General features: G+C 34.6%; 5 protein-coding genes across 5 annotated transcripts; 1 reads left to right on the top strand and 4 right to left on the bottom strand.

Annotated features, from left to right (window-relative positions):
• Positions 1 to 2516: 2516 nt before the first annotated feature.
• Positions 2517 to 3734, bottom strand: LOC139862028 (F-box/LRR-repeat protein At3g48880-like). Its single transcript, XM_071850575.1, has 2 exons — positions 3379 to 3734; positions 2517 to 3081 (listed from the first exon to the last, which is right to left on the bottom strand). The coding sequence occupies exons 1-2, from the start codon at positions 3732 to 3734 to the stop codon at positions 2517 to 2519; spliced, it is 921 nt and encodes a 306-aa protein (XP_071706676.1).
• Positions 3735 to 6680: 2946 nt separating this feature from the next.
• On the top strand, positions 6681 to 8018 carry LOC139862711 (large ribosomal subunit protein eL29z-like). Its single transcript, XM_071851335.1, has 3 exons — positions 6681 to 6696; positions 6847 to 6956; positions 7775 to 8018. The coding sequence occupies exons 2-3, from the start codon at positions 6855 to 6857 to the stop codon at positions 7853 to 7855; spliced, it is 183 nt and encodes a 60-aa protein (XP_071707436.1). The 5' UTR covers positions 6681 to 6696; positions 6847 to 6854; the 3' UTR covers positions 7856 to 8018.
• A 4454-nt stretch (positions 8019 to 12472) lies between these two features.
• LOC139862507 (large ribosomal subunit protein eL29z-like) lies at positions 12473 to 14377 on the bottom strand. The gene is made up of 3 exons (XM_071851120.1): positions 14283 to 14377; positions 14020 to 14129; positions 12473 to 12743 (listed from the first exon to the last, which is right to left on the bottom strand). Exons 2-3 carry the CDS (start codon positions 14119 to 14121, stop codon positions 12663 to 12665), a joined length of 183 nt encoding a protein of 60 aa, XP_071707221.1. The 5' UTR covers positions 14122 to 14129; positions 14283 to 14377; the 3' UTR covers positions 12473 to 12662.
• An 849-nt stretch (positions 14378 to 15226) lies between these two features.
• On the bottom strand, positions 15227 to 16416 carry LOC139862617 (remorin-like). The gene is made up of 5 exons (XM_071851231.1): positions 16197 to 16416; positions 16016 to 16066; positions 15824 to 15911; positions 15613 to 15694; positions 15227 to 15477 (listed from the first exon to the last, which is right to left on the bottom strand). Exons 1-5 carry the CDS (start codon positions 16360 to 16362, stop codon positions 15283 to 15285), a joined length of 582 nt encoding a protein of 193 aa, XP_071707332.1. The 5' UTR covers positions 16363 to 16416; the 3' UTR covers positions 15227 to 15282.
• A 3407-nt stretch (positions 16417 to 19823) lies between these two features.
• LOC139861976 (transmembrane ascorbate ferrireductase 1) lies at positions 19824 to 21903 on the bottom strand. Its single transcript, XM_071850510.1, has 4 exons — positions 21690 to 21903; positions 20774 to 20822; positions 20497 to 20696; positions 19824 to 20419 (listed from the first exon to the last, which is right to left on the bottom strand). Exons 1-4 carry the CDS (start codon positions 21831 to 21833, stop codon positions 20117 to 20119), a joined length of 696 nt encoding a protein of 231 aa, XP_071706611.1. The 5' UTR covers positions 21834 to 21903; the 3' UTR covers positions 19824 to 20116.
• Positions 21904 to 23173: the final 1270 nt, after the last annotated feature.

Below are 23173 nucleotides of genomic sequence, written 5' to 3'. Positions count from 1 at the left end.
GACCATGAAAAACTAATCTTCAAAGACAAAAGAAAATTGTTATCTAAAAAGGCTCTCATGTCCTTCACCGAAAACTCCGAGGCCATGTCAAAATCGTAGCTCCAAAAATTCGGCCAAGACGCAAGTCGAACCTCTCCCAACATCGACTTAATAGAAACCCAACTTTTAATCCAAACGCCAACCAACTTAAAAGAATCCAATAGAACGTTTCAACTCTCAAACCAATTTTTTTAGGACAAGCAACGCTCAAGTGTAGGATACTTGATACCGGCTAAAAAGTCATGTTTTCGACCCCGAAATCACCCTCATTTTATCCGATTAATTTATATTTGAGTCTAACTTATGTTTTTGTTTACCCATTACGTAGATTTATTGATGACAGAGGTGATGCAAGAAGAATCGGCCAAAAAGGCCTTAAAACGGAGAAAATTGAGGAATAACCGTAAATGACCAAGAAACACAGTTACGATCTCGAGATCAAGGCAGATAAACCACAGAAACGAGATCCTAGTTTACAAATCGGGACTGGTTGTTATTGAAGAAATCGAAACAAACCAGGAGAGCCCGGGACCGGTAAACTCATACGAAGTCCAAAAATATCGATTACTTACTCCATGCTTCACAATCTTGGAAGAATACAAAAAGGCAACAAAAACTCACAACTTTTTCACCAAGTCAGGTCTTGTTCCTTTAATCAAATTTTTCACACCTTCAACAATATCCCACTATAAGACTTTGAGCAAACTCTTCACTACTCAACAATCTACCACTTAAAGATGTAGAACAAACCTCGAACATCGATCTCCATTCCAATTATACGTTGAACCACCCAAATACCACCAATCAAATATGGGACGCGCAAACGCAACATCGCTGGAAGATTAGACATTCAATACAAGGTCTTCAACATTACTTTTCGGAACTAGCCTCAAATATCAATGTTATTTAAACACCCATGACAACTCCCGATCTCCTCTCCGCTACGATTTTTGATATCGTCAGACAAACCATCCGGGAAAGGCCGCTCTTCCATACCGCAGGGAAGAAAGTCTTTAGACATCAAAACTACTAAGCTTCAACCCGATCTTCAATTAATAACTTGGGAAATCACGGTTTATTTCACCATCATCTTCTTACACTCTAAAATTAATTAAAGTATACTGGACTTCAATACATGATTTTTTCATGAGATAACACCGCCTCACCGATCACTTTAAACCTGTCCAATCCTGTCAAACCCATCCCAACGATCACTCGTACATAAATCCGTCTATTTTTAATTTTTCTTTTCATCATTCAGAAAATCCCAGATGACAACCCCTTGAAATCTACCACCTATGAACTTTTCTGCTTTCACGCTGGTACACTGACTCACCTCATAGTGGCAGCTTTGTTTGATTCTAGGTGATATTGTTGAAGATGTGAAGAACTTGATCAAAGGAACAAGGATTGACTTAGTAAACATGTCGTGAGCCATGGAGTCGGGTACGCGGACTGATTGGGAGAGTAGAAGGAGAATTGAAAAGTATGGTCAAAGTCTTACTAACAATGTAGGTTTCCAATAATGGTGTCGACTCGTGGAGCTGGATGCACAACGATAATGGTCTATTTTTCATGAGACCTAATTTCCACTCTAACAAATGTAAGGTCGTATATGCAAACCTGCTAAATTAGTACCACTAGTATCACAATTGCATTATTGATTCCCGTAACAAAAATGTTTATGTTGCTTAGGTAGATATCAACATCAGATAGAGAATGAAATTGCAATACTTGATTGTTAGAGTGCTCCCAATGGTTGGGTCTTGAGTCCTGCCCAGACTAGCCCTTGGCAGCAACTAGTTCAGGGGCTAGTCCAGGTCCCTTAGCCCTCCTTCTCGTGATTCTTTGAAATATTTGTGGACGGATGTAAATGTATATATTACTTGTACCATTAGCATTAAAGTTTGTAAACTCTTTAGTTAAATAATTTAAATGGGTCCCAATTTATATGAGGGAGTACGTCATTGCAGGTAGTGTTTAGTCCAGGGTTAGTCCTAGGAAAGAAGTAGTGATGTGGCGCTGATGTGGCAGCTAGTCCAGGGGAGGAAGTATGTCTTGATTGTGAGCACTCTTATAGTCCAATCATACATAGCTTCTCGGGGTGTGATGAGCACTCGACTCGTACATTTTTTGAGTCCGCTTAAACGGAATCGGCTCAAAGTAACAAGGATATTTAACAAGTCAAAAAAGAAGAAAGAGACTAAACAAATGTCAATAAAACAATAATTGGCCCAAAGTAACAAAGATATTAAACAAGTTAACAAAGATAAAGGAAACTAAACAAACTGTCAAGAGCGGCAAATAGCTAGTATGCAGGTTTGCTATGAACATCAAATATACTACGTTATACATCCTTCTTTGTTGGAAACTTGGCTTTCAACCTAAACACGCCCTTTATTCTCTCTTTCTTCCACATAGTACATACAATTTAAAATCTTTCCTAACTGTACTTCCATATTCTTGATTTAAAATTTTCAAACTGCAAGAGACTTTACCTCATCCTCCTTCCACAAACCTTGTTCAATCCTGCACCACCTCATAATTCCTTTATCGGCCTTTGTTCTCTGACACTCAGTGCACATATCATCCCTGCATGTGATGAAGTTACGCAAACGAGAACCCTTCTCCATAATCTCATCATCAAGCTTTTCGACCACTTTTAAGCTACTAGTACTAGGAGCTGTAGGACCTTCTACAATATAGCAATGAGCTATGTTTAGCACCTGTAGATTATCTAAGCGATTTAGAATAAGTAGCAATGCATCCATGTGTAGTCTCGAACAACGAAGGCTTAAAACTTTGAGGTTAGGAACACAGCGTATGAGCGTCTTCACGAATGCGATGTCACACGGGCCAATAATTTTAAGTTGAGAAAATTTCTTGCAGTTTATGGAGATTTGTTTCATGAGATATGTTGGATTTGGTACGGTTGCAATAGCAAGAGATTCAAGATCCTTCCACATCGTAATAGAGTTGCGTATCCCCGTTACAGTTATTCGGTCCCATGAAGGTAACACCAAGCGTTTCAGATTTGGGCTCCTGCATTCACAATTAATGATATATACCTAGTGAGCTTTTATTCTCCCCTAATAATTAAGGTGGTAACGTTGACCCATTCTAATAAAGGTGGCAACTTTGACCCATTTACTTATGAATTAGTTTATTCGATCACTTAAGTTACTTTACTTATGTATATATCCGACATGTACAAAAGTATAGCTTAATTAATTAATAGGATAAGGGAAAAGAGAGAAGGATATATATATATATATATATATATATATATATATATATATATATATATATATATATATATATATATATATATATATATACCTTTCAGCAATGTATGTTAACTGAGCATCATTGACATACGAATAGTAATGGAAAATCAAAGTTGTAACGCATTGACGGCTGAGATTCAGAGAAATCTTGAGAAGTTTTGTGAGTTGTTTATCAGATGATTTAGCCACGTACACATGAGGTTTGTTATTGATATATGTGTAGTTGGATTTAAACAATGATAAATCAAGTGTTCTCCATAAATATGGATCACAAACAGCATTACGCCATGAGGGACAGATATGACCCAAACCAGAAGTCAACTCAAATATGTCAAACTTGTTAAATACATTCACCAGGATGTCGTTATTATTTGGATCCTCCCACTTATTGGTATCCTCCTCTTCCATTCTTGAGTTTATCGCCTCACCAACTCACCTGTTAATGCAGACGAGAATGATGTAGAGACAAACCTATTACGGACTATTAATTAAAAGAGAGGGGTCATCGAATGGCCTACAAGGCTATATTATTTTATAATGAAACAAAGATAACTTGGGAAAGAAATAGGACTCCTAAAAAAATATAATAGAATAATAGATTTTTCTTTAAAAAAAAGAATAAATAATAGTATTCAACATAACAAGATACTCCATTCAATAATCAAATAACCAATTACGGAGTATTTCGTTTTGAATTTTGCTAAATGTATCCCGGTAACACTTAAGCTTTCCTTTTATAATTTAATTCCATTATTAAATAGTACTATACTATCATTAATAAAGCAATTAATTTACGAAGAATCTTCATCCATTATATATTAAGAAATTGTAATGTAACCGACACATACTATTAAATCGGTAAAAAAAAAAATCTGTTATCTTTACGTTTTAGAGTACCAGTGTAAATCAAGTGAATGAGTAACATCCTTAGTTAAGCTTTAGAGTTTATAACAGTATGTTATGTTGCATCCATATTTTTATACAATATACACGCGTCACGTATTATATGAATGCGTCGTGTTTTACTCGGTTGCATCCATCCATTTTTCACGATTACATCCATCAGTATTACACGATTCCATCCGTCTGTTTTATTTGTTTGCATTCGTCCGCTTTATTCGTTTTCATTCTGATTTTACTCGGTTGCATCTGTGCGTTTCACACGATTGTATCCTTCCGTTTAACTTGATTATATCCTGATTTTACTCGATCTCATCCTTGTTTTACTCGGTTTCATCCATTCGTTTTACAACATCTAATTTAATAAGTTTTACTCGATTGCATCCTGTTCATATATGTTCTTACTCATATTTAAATAATAACGTCTTGTTTATGGCAATACAATTTACACATGACTTCGAGACCTAATGTGAACAACGGGATGCAATCATGCAATTGAGTAAAATGTATATTAGAGATGTAACACTAACGCATACATACAAATACAAATACAAAGTTTACAATATAACAAAAGAATTTTTACCAATTAAATAGTATGGAGTTTAGGTGTCGGTTACACCTTAAGTTTCTTAATATCAAATGAATGATGATTCTTGCTTTATTAATTTATTAATGTAGTACTATTTAATAATGGAATCAAATTACAGAAGGAAAACTTAGTGAAGATTCCAGAATTATATTTAGCAAAATCGGTAGTTTTTACATCAATTATGAATTACGATGATGTATGATGGTGATAGTGGTGATTCTAGAATTATAAATCAATTTAGTCCCAATTTTTTTTTTACATTATTAGTTATATTTGAATGTTATTTTAGTGATAGTTAACCTTCAAAAAAGCTACAAATTCGAAACATATGAAGTCTAAGGAGTTAAATTTAGTGTTGTTGTATACAATATAAAAGTAATACCATAGAATTGAAATACATATGGGGTTATTCAATTAAATCTAGTGGTGCCCTATACAATTTAAACGGTGTTTTCTACTAAATATAACTTTTTGTCTTATATAATATTTGTAGAATTTATATAAATAAATTAAGTTTTATATGTATTTTCATTTGATATAATTTTTATTTTTATTAAGTATTATATAAAAGAAAAAGAACTTATTTATAGTTAAAGTTATAAAATATAACTCATAACTATTAAATTGAGTATTTGGGAAGTAGAATCATTATCATTAGTGGCGAATCTAGCTATGTATCGGTGGTGTCACGGGTACCACTAGTTTGAAAATTTTTAGTAGAAAATACCGTTTAAATTGTATAAGACACCACTAGAGTTAATTTTTTTTATAACTTTAACTGTAAATAAGTTCTTTTTATATTATATAATACTTAATAAACATAAAAATTATATCAAATGAAAATACATATAAAACTTAATTTATTCATATAAATTCTACAGATATTATATAACACAAGAAGTTGTATTTTAAATTGAGACGGATGAAGTATATAGATTGTATACTTAATTTTTAATTTTAATTTTAATTTAAATTTATAATTTATAATTTTAATTTAAATTTAAATTTATACACTTATATTAATACTTTATATTTATATTTAAATTTAAATTTAAATTTTTATATATGTTTGTATTTATATTTATATTTATATTTATTATATTTATATTTATATTTATCTTTTGGGATTATCATCAAAAAACCCATTTTTTGAACTTGTTTGCGTGAGAGCCCATAAAAAAAAGTTTGACAATTTGCCCTCGCAAGATGTCTCTTGCTCCCTTGCGCCTTGCGTCCTTGCGACCTTAGTCACACTTGAGAGCAAGGAGCAAGGTGCCTCTTGCTCTCTTGCTTCCAGGTAGAAGCAAGGACGCAAGGTGCCTCTTGCTCCCTTGCTTCCACCTGGGAGCAAGGTGCCTCTTGCTCCCTTGCTCCTAGGTGGAAGCAAGGGAGTAAGATGCACATTGCGTCCTTGCTTTCACCTGGGAGCAAGGGAGCAAGAGACACCTTGCGTCCTTGCTTTCACCTGGGAGTCCTTGATTCCACCTGGGAGCAAGGGAGCAAGAGGCACCTTGCTCCTTGCTCTCAAGTGTGACTAAGGTCGCAAGGATGCAAGGCGCAAGGGAGCAAGAGGCATCTTGCTCCTTGCAAGGGCAAATTGTCAAACTTTTTTTTTATGGGCTCTCACGCAAACAAGTTTAAAAAAATAGGCTTTTTGGTGATAATCCCTTATCTTTTAGCTCCGTAGACATAGGTCTTAGCCCATATATATCCAACTACTCATTCAAGGCTCTATAAAACTAATATGCTGAGCCCAATCCATAAGGCCCGCTAAGAAAAATGCCAACTAGGGGTTTTTAAAACAAACAAAGATCATCCCATTTCATTCGTTTCTGTGTATCTTTTCAAACCCTAATAGCAGCAGCAGCAGCAAAACAAAAGGTGTGTATCTGACTTATTTCTTACAGATCTATATCTATATATTAAAATATTAAATATGTAGACGTGTATATTAACGTTGTACGGTTTGATATATTATAATTGATTGATAGTCTGTTTATTTATATAAATTTTTTTGTGTGGTAAAAATAGAGGAAGAGATGGCGAAATCGAAGAATCACACAGCGCATAATCAGTCACACAAGGCTCACAGGAATGGTATCAAGAAACCTAGGAAGCACAGACACACTTCCACCAAAGGAGTATGATTTTTTTCGTCCTTTATATGAAATTGTTACGGTTTTGTTTCTGATTGTTTGTTATAAGGTTTATATATTTTTTTGTGGTAAATGGTATTTTGCTCTAATATAAGGTTGCTGCCTGTTAATTAGCTATTTTAGAGCTCTTTCATGCTATTAGTTTTGATACACACAAGGAAATTGTTTACATTATTAGCTTATTCACACTAATTAAAGTTTTTGTAAAGTTCAATATAATACTAAGATAATAACTCAAAGCGTTCGTTAGATAGCAGCAACTCTTTGCTGTCAATAGTCTTAAGGTTGTTTAATTTTTTGGTCCTTCATTTGCGCCAAGATGTTTTTAGACGCTGTGTTTGGTATTTTAATTGTTTGAGTGATTTGTGGTTTTCATTGTTGCAATGGATTGAGAAGGATGGTAGTTGTTGGATGTTGGTTGGATCTACTCAAACAGATTGCTAATATCTGTTATTTTTAACTCAAGTTAGATCTTTGGATCTGTTATATTTAATATCTGTTATTCACCAAAAAAAATGACTACTTAGTACTTTTGTTTAAAATGGAATTAAATTCTTAAAAACTAAGTTATCTGTTGCTAATTGCATATTGTGTTCTTGTAATACAATAAGGATACAAAATGAGGGATCTTTTATATGTAAAGTTTAAGTTATGCATGTAATAAATATACACCTCTCCAAACGTCAATTTAATTTATATATTGTTGCTTAAATTCGTCAAGCTTTATATTTCTCCCATTGTTGAAGGTGAATGAAATGTGTGTTTGAAGTTCTTTGTATTAAACTTACTATTTTTAAATGTAGATGGACCCCAAGTTCTTGAGGAACCAGAGGTATGCTAGGAAGCACAACAAGCAAGGTGGTGAATCTGCTGTTGAAGAATAGATGAATGTTATAGTGTTTGGTTGTCATCTTTTATTTGAGTTTATGAAATCAATTACAACTATCATGTTGGATCATTTGACTTTTGAATCAAGCTTGAATTCTATATGATGTTCTTTTGAATCTAGTTTAAATTCTATATGATGTTATGGTTGTTATTTTGCTATTTCAACTATACTATCAATGAATGAAACTTGTGTCATCATATCTTTTCTAAAAGATGTTAGTTTTGTGGTAACATGTTGTTGTCGTTTATATAACTCACACCCTTGATCTGTATGTGGTCATGTAAACATTGTTTAATTGGTTGTCAAAGCCGAATTGCCTCTGGTATTAAGCTGCTTTTGTTGCAGTGGGATCAAGTTGAAATGTCAAATATTTAGAATATCTACAGGGTATAAGTTGTGTATAATCAGGTGCTTAAGATGTAGAGTATATATATGGGAAAACTGGAGAATAACATTAAACATGTAGTTAATCCAATTCTTTAGTTGCATATGTAATCTGCATTAGGTTCAGAGTATTTTTTTTTCTTTTCCCCTTTATTTACAAAATATTTTTAAGGTGATAATCCTTGTAGCTCTTATCCGGCACGGACATTAGCAAAGATGCTTTGGTCTTTAGCCCTAGAGGGCACGAACATTAGCAAAGATGCTTTGGCACGGACATTAGCAAAGATGCTTTGGTCTTTAGCCCTAGAGGGCACGAACATTAGCAAAGATGCTTTGGTCTGCCCTCACTCGCCCTCACGTTTCTGTTCCTCAATTTTTTTTTTTTTTTTTTTTTTTTTTTTTTTTTTTCTTTTCAGATAACGTAATCAAGGGCGAATATTTATGGTTTATTGTGTTGTACTTTTGGCTGGAACACTTTAAATTGATAAATTTAGTTAATTAGGTGGTTTATGTGTTGGCAAGGAATTATCAGTGTTCATATTTTGGGGATGAAGTGGAGAGAAAATAATGATGTGTCGCTGATGTGACCTCAACGACACTCAATCCCAATCCCAATGACGAAGTATGTCATGGATGCAGTGGCGAATCTATATATATGCCCATGGACTCACGGGACACCACTAGTTTGAAATTTTTTATTATAAAGTACTCTTCAAGTTGTATGAAACACCACTAAATTTAATTATAAGACAGACGTATATTTTTAGAATTTATAGTTTTGTAGTTAAACAACCACTATAGTCTAGAAAATTTTATAGGACACTATTTTTTTTTTTTTTGAACGACGATTTTTTGGCATCAGTAGATTTAACGACCCTCCTCATTTGCACGTAATACACACGTTCGGGCAGAAACCCGAACCCGATCGACGGTATCCGGGTACACATCCATTCGGGCAGTGTTCCGAGTAGAGGTCAGTGAACGAATCCGTTAAAACCTTCCTATAGGGTCAATATATACAACCTATATGTTGGGAAATTACGGTCTCACTAATTCCCACCACCCAGCCCAACAATAATAGTAAAGAAATAAAAACAATACACAACACAAGATTTAACGTGGAAACTCCAAAACAGGAGAAAAACCACCGGCCCCCAAAGAGAGAAATACACTATATCACAAATTGTTACAATGATATAGACGACTCTCTTAAGCCAACTACACTCTCCAAAAATATTTAACTAATACAACTCTCAAATAAGGGTAAGAAAGAAAGAAATAATCAAATACTTAAAGTGTATTGATTGGTGCGATTTGGAATGAAGACTTAGCCCCTCTTATATAACCAAGTCACTCACCCCTCACATCTTCCTCCCACCAATGTGGGATAAACATATCTTCTACTAGCCAAAATAAACCAACAAATCTCCACCTTTTGGATAGAAGAAGATAACCATGCTTCCACATTGCAAGGATAACCGATGTAGACGCTTCCTCGACTACAACTTCAAGATCCTCATCTTCATACCGTTGACATTATCTCCCAAGAGACAAAACTTGCATCTTCATCGAACATTGTCTAAACCGACAATCATTGTCATCACAGACAATCATAACTCTTAACAAGAATTATCATACTCCACCATTAAGAGTATATCACTTAGAATATCACATTCCAAGCATTTCACCTCGGCACATGTTGTTGAACAACCAGCTGAAACTTTATGGTGCAACTTCCCTGTTTGGCTTTCCCGAAAGTCCCATCAGCTACAACATCAGTTTCCACCACACAGCCTGCATCAACGCCAAACCAATGCCCATGTGTAATTGTGGAACCGCTAACGAACATCCCTTTCCACGGTGGCGCGGACACACCATGAGGATGACGTGACTTCAGAGGAATTCTTCACTCTCCGTAACAACGGAGACAATGTTAGCGTCTTTGGAGCCATTTGCCGGATTAGCTCCACCGGGACAATTAACCCTTACATGTCCAGTCTTCCCGCACTTCCAGCATGTCAGATTCTTTCTAGAGTTTCTCTTCTGCCTATCCGAACACAACAGTACCGTAGCTTCTGATGACGAGACTCCGTTACCTTCCAATCTTTTCTCCTCGGATAGGAGCTTGCTAGTAACATCTTCAAACTTCAACGTTTCTTTCCCGTACATTAGAATAGGTTTCATGTGCTCATAGGACGATGATAAAGATAATATCAACCTCAAAGCTTTATCTTCATCATCCGTTATAACTCCAATAGCCTCCAGTTCCGAAACAATACCGTTAAGAATACTTAGATGATCTGAAATCTTTGAACCCCCATCCATACGCAGAGTATGAAATTGTTCTTTAAGACACAACCGATTTGAGATGCCCTTGCCCTGGTACAACTGCTCTAGTTTAACCCAAAGCTCCTTTGCCGTTGATAACCCGTGCACATTTGCAAGCACGTTCTTTGCAAGACACAAACGAATCGCACTTGCTGCCCTCAAATCCATATCATCTCATTCTTCTTCATCAAACTTACTGCTAGAATCACTGCCAGGAACAAGGGTGGGTTTACCCTTCAAAGCCTTGTGTAAACCGGACTGAATCAACACATCCTTGACTTGAACCTGCCATAAGCCAAAATTGATCCTCCCATCAAATTTCTCTACATCAAACCTCATTGGACTGAACTTCGACATTGTATCCGTATCCTATAAACAACACTTTCTCTGATTTTGCTCACGTTTCGAATAGCCAAAAGATGTAGCAGGTAGTCAGGACCCTTTAAATCGAAAATCCACAACTCGCCACTAACAAATCCAACTATTACTACGAATCAGAAAAATTATTGTCTAACCAGATACCCTATACGATCGATAGAACTCGTTTCTGATGTGGACGATCCACTCCCGTGGCAACCACAGAGCATACTCCGACTCCTATAACCGAGACCCTCGTCAAACCTGACGCTCTGATACCAGTTGTTGGGAAATTACGGTCTCACTAATTTCCACCACCCAGCCCAACAATAATAGTAAAGAAATAAAAACAATACACAACACAAGATTTAACGTGGAAACTCCAAAACAGGAGAAAAACCACCGGCTCCCAAAGAGAGAAATACACTATATCACAAATTGTTACAATGATATAGACGACTCTCTTAAGCCAACTACACTCTCCAAAAATATTTAACTAATACAACTCTCAAACAAGGGTAAGAAAGAAAGAAATAACCAAATACTTAAAGTGTATTGATTGGTGCGATTTAGAATGAAGACTTAGCCCCTCTTATATAACCAAGTCACTCACCCCTCACATCTTCCTCCCACCAATGTGGGATAAACATATCTTCTACTAGCCAAAATAAACCAACACTATAGGACACTATTATTTTTAACTACATGACATCATATAATTTTTAAATCTATAGTTTTTTTTTTTTTCTAAGTAAACAATCACTTAGTAGCATTCAAATATAATTAGTAGTAGAAAAAAAAAAAAAAAAATTCAGGATCCTTTTAGATTTTGATTATGAAATCGCCACTGCATGGACGTGAGTGATCTTAAACCGTCTAGGCATTTTACCTTCTTAAGCGGATGTAACGTTCAGAATTCTAACTGATGCACTTCAGTGCGAATGACACCCTTAAATTTTAGGGCCCGTCACATAGGGAATGATCAGTGGAGGTATGTCATAGGCATATACGGAAGAGTTCAGTGAGTTTATTTTATTTTTTATTTTTTTTACAAACATTAAGAGTTCTAGTCAAGCTACCTGAAATTCTATGCAAAAATGATTAAAAAATGTTCAGAAAGTTATATACTCCTTAGCAAACTGAAATTGAAAAAATGATTCGAAAGTTGGAAGACAAGACTATAATCCGATCAAATGATAAGTGCACTATAACAACTGCTGCGTAATCTCAAATTTATGAACGATCTTGTACCATATTATTGGCTGTATTTTAGAACCTTTATACGAATCTACCATTCATTGATCAATATTTAGGACTCCATGAAAAAAAAGACAGTTGTAATTGTATTATTGGCTGTATTTTAGAACCTTTATATAAATCTATCTTTCATTGATCAACATTTAGGACAGTTGGTATAAAAATGCAGTAGTGATTTACAACTAAGTTTCTCTAGTTCTTGTTTTTTTAACTGATAAGCCCCTGACACATACATGAATGACACAGTAATTAGCACAAAATTAACTTCGGAAGACAAATAAAGTAATAATCTTCAAAAGTTTAAGGAATGATTTGAAACTGAAGAAATATTATAGCATTGTCAAAAACACAGAATGATCATCATATAGAATCTAAACTAGATTTAGAAGTCACATGATGCCAACCGCATGAGTTCTTAATGAATTCAATTTTGCAGAATAAAAAGATGATAAAATAAAACACCACACAATAGCCCTCTATTCTTCAACAGCAGATTCACCACCCTGCTTATTGTGCTTCCTTGCATACCTCTGGTTTCTCAAAAACTTGGGGTCCATCTACATTACAAACAATACCGAATTACAAAAAAAAAAAAAAATTGAAACACATTTTCAATAAAAAGATCAAACACACATAACTACAAACCTCAAGAATGGAAAAAGAACGTAACTTGATAAAGTTACACAGCTAGAGTATTTTAGTTAAACATTTACACTTGAATAGAAAAGACCCGTCATTTTGTAGCCATATTAGAAATGTAAATGAGACACATGAGCTACACAGATCGGCTCAAAAAATATTCAAATTGACTCGGTACAAGTCAAGTCCAGCTTGAGCAGCTCAAGTAGACTTTCATGTCCAGTTTGAGCAACTCGAGTTGAGCATTAAAAACTCGGGTCGGGAAGTTCGTGAGCCTAATCGTGCATTATATTATAATTTTACCCTTCATTTACCGTACAATAACATAATTACCATATTTTAGAAAATACTTTGAGTCAAGTTAAGCTTGACAGTATCGAGTCGTTGAATATATATATTTTTTTTGAACGACAATTTTGACATCGAATACTTTCATTTGTCACCCACGTACACGTTCGGGCGGAAACCCGAACCGCTAGCCAGGGGACATCGAACCACAATCCATACGGCAAAGCATGTGGTCGAGCTTTTATCCCATCGAGCGGGCAGGTAAAACCTCCTTTTAAGGTCAATATATATCACCACTATTAGTGTTCAATTGGTTTGAAGAAATCAGAGGCATCCCTAAGGATCGAACCCATGACCTCTCCCTATCCCATGACTCAAGAACATGGGGTGAACCGTTGGGCTATGCCCGCAAGTTCAAAAGAAATACTTGATATTTAGACCTCCAAAGTAACGATTAATTGGTCAACTGAAACTTCAAAAGAAATACTTGATTGAGTTTGAGTCAAGTTTGAGAGCTTCGAGTTACTTAATCAAGATGAGCTAAGACTCGATTACACCCTTACCCGTATAACATAACCACGACATTATATTAAACTTTTGTGCCACAACTCATATTCACATTCACAGTATTCAACAAGTTGTTTTAATAAGTATACTTCATATAATTTCATAGTTTGATCTGAAATGTAGGTCTAATATCAAAAACAGACATGTGCTTTTCTGAAAGTAGTTAGCTAACAAATATAAAGCGAGTGAATTAATAACATAAATAAGAGCAAATAGCATTTCACATTGATTCATACAGATAATAAGTAAATTCGATAACCTTCGCTAAAAAATCAGTATTTAACCTTAATAATTTCATTATATAAGTAAGAAAAAAAAAAAAAAAAAAAAAAAACTTACTCCTTTGGTGGAAGTGTGTCTGTGCTTCCTAGGCTTCTTGATACCGTTCCTGTGAGCCTTATGTGACTGATTATGCGCTGTGTGATTCTTCGATTTCGCCATCTCTTTCTCTGTTTTCACCCAAAAAAAATCACATTAATTATTAATTATAAACCATTAAATTACAATTATACATAACAATACAACGTGTGTGTATCTGTATATACTTTTCTTCCATGATATAGATATTCAAAAATCGATTGTAGAATTAGAGGGATACAAACCTTCAGCTAAGCTTCTTCTGATTAGGGCGACGCACAGAAACGAAGAAAATGGGTGGTTTTTGTTTGTTTATGAAACCCTAATTTGCATATTTCATGAAACGGGCCTTATGCATTGGGCTAACGAAAGAAAGTAAGGTGTATTGGGCTTTAACTATAAAGGATGAGAGTATTTTTTGAGCTTAAAGAATACTCGGTATAATCTATAAATATTGGCGATTCTAGAATTATAAGTCAATAGGTTTTCGAAATTTTTTTCGACTACCAATTATATTTAAATGTTATTTTAATGATAGTTTCCCTTAAAATACTACAAATTCTACAAATATATCGGTTTCGAGTAGTTTAATTTAGTAGTGTCATTTTACACTTTAAAAGAAAAACTATAAATTTGAAAATTTTATGGGGTCCTCCATTTAAATTTAGTGGTGTCCTATACAATATAAAGGCTATTTCTACTAAAAATTTTCAGAATAGTAGTGTCCCGTGACCTCACGGTATATACATAGATTTGTCATTGACTATAAAGGTCCAAATGTTTAGGCTGTTTGTTTCCGTTTAGTGCGGTTTGTTTTTGTACTAGATTTCCGATGATTTAATTTGTAACTGATTGGACTTCGGATCCGTTATTTATATTACTATTTTTCACCCGTAAAAAAGTAACGCAATTGGTCCTCGAAGTTTGAACATATTGCAAGACAGTCGTATATTGGTTTTGACGAGGTTAGTCACGATGATACTTTTGGAACTGGTACCTACTTGTACCTCAGGATCCGATAACAGATATCTAAAAGTTCATTGAATAACATTGTCACTTACAGTACGAACTTTTTTTTTCTTTCTAATAAATGATGCTAGTATACATATATACATATACATATGCACACAAAATAATGAAACGTAACAATAACAATAGCAATCATACATGATAAGAATTTAAGCACACAAGAAGAAATAAATGGAATCAAAAGATAAAAGATAAGAGTAACTTGAATGACTAGTTCTAAAACCATCCAAGAAGTTTCTTTGGCGTTTCGCCAGTAGCTCGACACTTGGCAGCCACTTCTTCTGCCTTTAGAATCTCTTCTCCGCATTTGGCTTCCGTTAACGCTCTCTTTTCTTCTGCTTTTTTGTGAATTGAAACAATTTTGTTCTTCATCTTTTCTACATACTTGGCCTTCTTCTTCTCTAGATCCTCCTGTTTATCAATAACAAAGCCTAATTAGTTCCCTTTCATTATTGATTTTTGTTTATCTATTTAAATAAAAGCGTCTAGTATCATGTATTGATCAAACAAACTTGAACTATTGTGCAAGCAAATAGAAGACATTACCTCAAGCTTCTTCAACTCGGCCTCTAGTTCGGCTTTCTTGCTGTTTTCCCATGCTTGAATGGAAGTTATCTTCTGTTGAGCTCTGTCAATCATTTAACATCAGTTTTTTATACACAAATCTAGTAATTTGGGCACCCCTAAAATATTATATATATATATATTTTTATTTCATGATAAATAAAATTAAAGATTAAAGAAGTTGTGTTGTTACTTGTTCTCAGCTTTAGACTTCTCACTTTCTTCCCATGCTTTAATAAGTGCTTCTTTCTTCTCTGTTGCTACTTTAGCAAGTACATCATCTAAACCAAACAACCAATTTAATCTTCTCTAATCATCGCATATATATACGAAAAATCATCTACAGTTACAAATAATGTAATAATTCAAGTTTTGCTTATATTACCTCTGTTGATAGAACCCTCTTTAGGTTTCTCATCGCAATCTTGTGTTGGATCTGTCATTTTAACAATAAGTTTAGTCCACAATAAAATCTTGCATACCATAACTCTAACGAAACATTATCAACTTCAAAAAGTTTTTAAAAAACCAAAATAAAGGATATAAGAGATAACAAATTAGCTTACTTTCGACGACGACAAGTGCTTTAGTATCATCAGCAGGTTTTTCTTCGGGTTCACATGGTGGTTCGACTGGGACGATGGCTTTCGTTTCCTCCTTCACGACCACGGCTGGGGTCTCCGTTGGGCATTCCGTTTCTACTTCAATTTTCTTGGCCTCTTCAGCTGCCATATCTTTGTTCAAACTTAAAGACTAGAAGAATGGTATGGAATAAAGAATTAAGGAAAGAAATTGAAAGATTCAAATGTGGTTGGAAAAGAAAAAAGAGTATGATAGTTATATATATTGTTGGATTTATATATTTATATTATGAATATGAATGAATTGAGCTGTCAAACCCTACCATTAACAGACTGTTGCTTTATTTTGTTTTTCATAAATTTTCTGTTCAAACTAAAGATTATTTTTCATAAAGAAGGCCAATAGCCGTTGGTTGTTCTAAAAGCATTACACTTTTACTTGCTTTCTCCTTTTTCCTTCTAACTTCATTTTAATAATTTAATAATAATAATAATCCTAAACTTGTATCACTAAATCGTTTATTCAGACTTATAATGGTAACTCGTCTGACAAAACTTTCATATGAAATTCTACCTTTCGTCATTATTGATTTCGATGTACTTCGTATATCTCATGTGATATTCAAGGGTTAATTATTAACATATTAATATACGAAATATGCTGAAGTTCACATTAACAAAATAAAAGACTTAATGTAGTATTGGTCCCTTTTGGAGTTCAAAAGGAAATAAGTTCAAAGTACATTCGAGTTTGAAAATTCGAATTATATCACAAAGTCCACCAAAATAATCTAAGCTCTGTTTCTTGAACATTAATCATTTAATTAATAATTGTAACCTTTTATGCAATATTTATCAGGCTTCAAAATAAAAATGGTAAATGGAGAAGGTTTCTCCTATTAAACCATATAAATCCCATATTCTTTAGTTTTAGGATGTACAAATAATAGTTATTGGTGTAACAAGGAATTTGCTGTAAAGCAGCTAGACTAGGCAATACAGATATCATCACCCCTGGCCAAAGTTTGGTTGGTGAGTTGTCTATGCTTATAATAAACATAAACACTACTTCTATTACATGTTATGAGAATTAAACTTTGACCAGCCCACACTTTAATATTAAAAACATTTTTAATCATAATTAGTGTTTATTTTTTAAGTTAATAAACCACAATAATGATTGCAATTTGTCATTTTAAGCATCATTTAAATGGCGTGTAATCATAACTTGAAGAAAACAGTTGAATAAAAGATATATATTATATGGTATACCAACGAATAAACTGTTATTTCAGGAAAACACAGACATGCAGATTCTTTTGAAAATGATTAAATGCAAGACGAAACATATAAATTATTTGGCAGTTTTCATTTTCAACCCTGAATTTCTTTGTTTCGCAAATTGCACTCCCACGTTACAAATACAAATACGATAGCACAAGTAATGAAATCAACTTGCAGTATGAGTTCATGGTCAGGAACATCATTGATCATTGTTCATGAAAATTGAAACATACACAACTGTTTTGTGTCAATATTGACAAAAGGCAAGGCACATCATAAAAGATTGCATTGTGGCAAAGTATAATGGATGAGGGGTTTTATTGACATGAATATGTAAAAAAGATTCTGTTGCGGAAATTGCAAGGCAATGGTCAACCTGGACAGGCAAGAGTTTGGCATTTGGCACTCTGTTTATTTTCTCACAGTTGGCAGTTTGGCACACTTTCTAAAAGTCAGAAATAGTATCTTATTGATGACGTAGGGTTTGGCCCAATTAGGGTCTACGCAATTAACTTGGGCCCCAAGTCAAGTAACCCTAATTCCCATCTATAAATATGGGGCAAAACCTACATCAAGTTCACAATCTCCCAATCGCATACAACTCTTACTCTCTCAATGAAAGCACACCTCATACGGTCATTCGATCACACCGCAACTCCTCCACCACCGCAAGTCCGCAGCGCATACGGCAGTTATCGCCGGATCTTCTCCACGATCGTCTTCACGATCGCAACACTAGGGTTTTTTCCTACGGGTCTTGTAGGGTTTTTCTCCCTTTGCCGTCGATAGGTTCCGACTATCGACCGGCGGGCAATTCGTTGGTCACCCTCCCGAGATCATCATCTCGGGTACGGGTTATTCACAGTAACCGGACCGGAGATCAACGACGTTGACGCCTAAAAAAACCCTTTCGCATTGATGTCCGTGTGTATGTTTTCCCTTGGAAAAAATATGCATGAACATTTGGCGCCCACCGTGGGGCACGATGCATTATGTCTCGTGTTTCTACCGTCTATCATTCGGTTTGAGAAGGTTTGTCTTTTCTTATTGAGCTTTTAATTCGTTATATGCGGTTTAAGTACATGAATATTTAGCGCAGATGTTCGCGCGCTTGCGCAACTGTCCACGCGCTTTTGTCCAGGTTACGCACACTTTGCGCACAGTTGTCCACGACTTTAGACGCAATTTTCATGCGGTTTTACGCATGGTAGTTCACGCGGTTTCCCTGCGCACTCTGCATGCGGTTCTTTGCGCATCTGTTCGCGGGTTTACGCACAGTTGTTTGCGCAGGCTCCTGTGAACTTATTTTCCGCAGCATAATGAGAAGTTCGATACGATACTTGACAAAAATATCATACCGAACTTGGGGGACTTGATGACGTAGGGTTTGGCCCAATTAGGGCCTACGCAATTAACTTGGGCCCCAAGTCAAGTAACCCTAATTCCCATCTATAAATATGGGGCAAAACCTACATCAAGTTCACAATCTCCCAATCGCATACAACTCTTACTCTTTCAATGAAAGCACACCTCATACGGTCATTCGATCACACCGCAACTCCTCCACCACCGCAAGTCCGCAACGCATACGGCAGTTATCGCCGGATCTTCTCCACGATCGTCTTCACGATCGCAACACTAGGGTTTTTTCCTACGGGTCTTGTAGGGTTTTTCTCGGCAATTCGTTGGTCACCCTCCCGAGATCATCATCTCGGGTACGGGTTATTCACGGTAACCGGACCGGAGATCAACGACGTTGACGCCTAAAAAACCCCTTTCGCATTGATGTCCGTGTGTATGTTTTCCCTTGGAAAAAATATGCATGAACACTTATATTGATATATAAATTTGCTTAACAATCTAGGATGACAAGCTGTTTAATTAAAGATTATATTTATCTATGTTGGAAAAAGATTATTTGCTAAGATCAAAACCTTTAACATTATACTATACACTATTGCAACCCAACTTCTAGAGTATGTTATTTGCAACAAAAACTGTAACAATACCCTCTGGGCCAATATGCATAACATCCAAACCAAGAGCTAAAGGTTTACAAGATGGTTTACATTCTCAAGTATATTCTATAATCTATAGCAAAATTCCATAATGAAGCTTTTTAAGTTTCCACAATCCATGGTTAATAATGTTGAATAATCAAATTTACACAAGGTAATGTGAATAATTATACTACATTTTTAGACATAAAAGATACATAGGAAGGCTAATGGAACATTAAAGCCACCTATAAGTTAGATCTACTATTATTGTCACAACATATCTTTGAGTGCTCAGTCAAGGATCACTTTTTTTTTTGTGGCAAAAATATAAACAAATTTTCGTTAAAGAAGGAACAAATCATCAAAACGTTAAAAGCTCAAAGGATGACAACTGAAACCAACACCAAGGATCACTTAAACAGTACATGACACTCTGCCTTTGATTGGCAGGAAACTTGAACCTGTGTAGTATACAATTATCTTTCTAATACACACATGATACATAAGTTTATAAATGCATATCGTTAAATACATTCATACACCGATTACATGTTCAATAAATACAGAAACCAAGGTGACCTGGAACCACAGATACCATTAATCTACACATACAGATATATCTTATATAGCCGAATAACTGTGATGGTGGTCTTCAGCAGGAGAGCGCGAAAGTGCAGTCAGCAGTACAAACGTACCATATAGAATTGCAACAATGGCAGTGAAATTAACAAGAAACGCTTCAGAACCGTACTTTTCGATGCCCGAACTCTCCAAAAACGTTAGCTTTTCAAGAAACCCGAGTGCTGAATTTGCAACAACCAAGATGTAGATAAACATCCCAAACAATGCGTGCCATGGAACCGACTCTCTTCTAAGGTCATCGGTCCCACCGGGGTAAAAAAATATCACAAACCCGTAAATCCACTGCATACACATTTCAGATATTAGTCACATATTATAATAAATCAGGTTGCAAAAAGTAGTATGAAACGATGAATTACCTGAACGCCATAAAGAACAATAATCCCAATACCAAGCCATGAATGTAAACTGTAAAGGTTTGCGATACCACTTTCATTGTGATTTTTGAACGCCATGTAGATTCCAATAATACCAAGTATTAAGGCAATAGCGTGTAAAATAAGATGAATAAGCTTCTTCTCAGCCTTTTGAAAAGGAAGAGCTTTATAGCTTATAATGGCTGCACGTTTGAAGAAATACGTATATGTAAGTATGTATGTGTATGTATCTATCAATAATCGCATATAACAATGTTACCTTCACCACCCATAATAACCAAACCAATGAGCATTAATACCGGATGGACCTGGTAGATAAATAAATAGCATAAAAAGAACATAAGATGTAAGTGACATAGTCTAAGACATTAACAAATTAAAATTTCAGACAGACAACGCTCAAAAAGTTTGAAACTTTTCTTTTTTAGTCCATTGCAGAAAATGAAAGTAACATAAACACAAACAAAGAAACATAATCATTTATCGATAAATAAACAAATAAAAACACATTTAACGAGTTGTGCAAACTGAACTATGCAGCATATGAACCAGACTAGTCTTATTTGTCCATTGCAGAGAACGTAAGTAAAGTAGCAAACTTCAGAATCTAGTTTAAGTAACAACAAAGAAACAAGAACAATTTTAAATTACTAAATGAAGCAAAGAGCACGAAGAGTGCAGCAAATGATCTACAGGCTGCATAGTTACACCAATATAAGTTTCTTATTCGAAGACAATCGTCTACGCTTGAATACGCAATCCAGATGCAATAAATTTCGATACACATGGTTAGCATAACCAGAAATCTCTATTTTTTTAGCCATTTTAAGAGCAACACATGAGCTTTAAATATCAAGGTATAGTTCTCTCACCAGTAAGGTCCTACTTAACAATCTATAAGTCCATTTTGTACTATCTATCTCATCAAATAAAAGGGAACATGTGCAAATTAAGGTCTCAAATCAATTAACAAAAGTCAACGATTTAAGTAACATGACATGTATACCATAAACCATGAGAAATTGAGAAGCAATTAAAACCCTAATATTCACACTAATTGTTCCAACGATAGGTACTAAAACTAATCAAAATCCAATAGATGATTTAGATTAGTAAACAAACTGAACCTAACATAAAAACAGAAATAATAAACAGGATAAAAAAGAAGGGCTTACATTGAAAATAAGATTTTTGTTGGATGATTCCCACGCTAAACCGCCTCTAAAATAGATGTTCCAAACGAGAACCATCACCGCACCGGTGATACCAAGCACGTGCACCACATACGAAAGGTGCACTGCGTTCATCTGCAAACCCATAATTGTAATCTTCTTGTTCAAGCTTCTTTTGTTAGTTGTTGTTAATTTAAATGGTCGTTGATTGGATAATAAAAGAGAGATATATTTTGGAATTTATTTTCCATCATGTAGCGTTGTCTCTTCTAGATGATCCAATCCTCATCCATTGGATCAAAGATTGAGAGTTGACCGTTGGATTGGTGTGAATAGCCACGTGGACATTTGGTAGTAGGTAGAAGATGGATCTACGTGGACCGATGCAATATCATCATCGTGTAACCTTTTCTGCCGATCTCCTTTTTGATGCTTTTTTTGTTTTAACGAAAAAAGGGGAAACATTTTGTAACCAAAATTAATTACGAAGCTTATATGATATTTTAATGAGAAATAGTTACATACACATATATTTTATCAAAAAATATATACAAATTAATTAATATTGACAAGAAAAATATTTTAATGTAATTTGGTCCGAACATTTATGATTCAAATTGGATATTGGATATTCTCTATAAATTTTTAATAACCCCAAATAGGGATGAGATCGGTTCCGGAACCGTACTGAACCGTACCGGAACCCAATTTTACCGGTACCAAAATTGAGTAAAATGGAGAACCGAAACCGTACCGAAATTTCAATACAGTACCGGTTTCGGTACCGGTACGGAACCGGTATATTTCGGTTTTTTACCCACTTGTACCGCAATTTTTTGACAATGATGTAGATAATACGAGTTACGTGGTATGATTCATTTGCAAGTTTGATATTTACCTGTTTGGTAAAAATGATGAAAATGTAATACTTAATGTACATATCAATTGCACCAGTGTGATTCTTTTGAAAGTTTGATGACGATCATGAGTCTGAAAATTTGGTATTTATGCGTTTGGTACCAAACAATGTTGATTTATTCGACGAGGATCATATATATATATATATATATATATATATATATATATATATATATATATATATATATATATAGGGTAACATTCCCATGAGAATGTTCTCACAAATATATAAAATGAGAACATGGGCATATAAGTAATTTTAACATCCTACATTTTAGGCATTAGACTCTCATCGGTATTTTCCTTTCAAGTGCAATGTGAATGCATCTACTAAATTCGTAACTCTAACATGGATGTTGTACATCAATAATTATCATATTAATTTTTAGATATTTAAATGTTAATACATTATTAATACATTACATTAATAGGGATGCAATAAAATGTAATACTTTTGTAGAAGTCCATGGATGTAATATTTATATATGACGTAGGCACATCCTTTTTATCGACGATTTACATATGTATATTTCAAAATTAAGGATGCATCCCCTATTATTTCCTTAGCT

The sequence above is a fragment of the Rutidosis leptorrhynchoides genome, chromosome 8 (genome assembly GCF_046630445.1).
Source record: "Rutidosis leptorrhynchoides isolate AG116_Rl617_1_P2 chromosome 8, CSIRO_AGI_Rlap_v1, whole genome shotgun sequence".
NCBI classification, from domain to species: domain Eukaryota; kingdom Viridiplantae; phylum Streptophyta; class Magnoliopsida; order Asterales; family Asteraceae; genus Rutidosis; species Rutidosis leptorrhynchoides.
Note: the sequence above shows the minus strand (reverse complement) of the source record. Positions and strands in the feature narration are given on the sequence as shown.

Coding starts and splice junctions, on each gene's coding strand:
- LOC139862617 (XM_071851231.1), bottom strand. CDS start 16,362: ATGGCAGCTGAAGAGGCCAAGAAAATTGAAGTAGAAACGGAATGCCCA. Junction 16,067..16,196: donor AGCACTTGTCGTCGTCGAAA/GTAAGCTAATTT, acceptor TTAAAATGACAG/ATCCAACACAAGATTGCGAT. Junction 15,695..15,823: donor AAGTCTAAAGCTGAGAACAA/GTAACAACACAA, acceptor AATGATTGACAG/AGCTCAACAGAAGATAACTT.
- LOC139861976 (XM_071850510.1), bottom strand. CDS start 21,833: ATGGGTTTGCAGATGAACGCAGTGCACCTTTCGTATGTGGTGCACGTG. Junction 20,697..20,773: donor GGTTATTATGGGTGGTGAAG/GTAACATTGTTA, acceptor TCAAACGTGCAG/CCATTATAAGCTATAAAGCT. Junction 20,420..20,496: donor TTGTTCTTTATGGCGTTCAG/GTAATTCATCGT, acceptor ATGTGTATGCAG/TGGATTTACGGGTTTGTGAT.
- LOC139862028 (XM_071850575.1), bottom strand. CDS start 3,734: ATGGAAGAGGAGGATACCAATAAGTGGGAGGATCCAAATAATAACGAC. Junction 3,082..3,378: donor TTAACATACATTGCTGAAAG/GTATATATATAT, acceptor TTGTGAATGCAG/GAGCCCAAATCTGAAACGCT.
- LOC139862507 (XM_071851120.1), bottom strand. CDS start 14,121: ATGGCGAAATCGAAGAATCACACAGCGCATAATCAGTCACATAAGGCT. Junction 12,744..14,019: donor GACACACTTCCACCAAAGGA/GTAAGTTTTTTT, acceptor TTTGTAATGTAG/ATGGACCCCAAGTTTTTGAG.
- LOC139862711 (XM_071851335.1), top strand. CDS start 6,855: ATGGCGAAATCGAAGAATCACACAGCGCATAATCAGTCACACAAGGCT. Junction 6,957..7,774: donor GACACACTTCCACCAAAGGA/GTATGATTTTTT, acceptor TTTTAAATGTAG/ATGGACCCCAAGTTCTTGAG.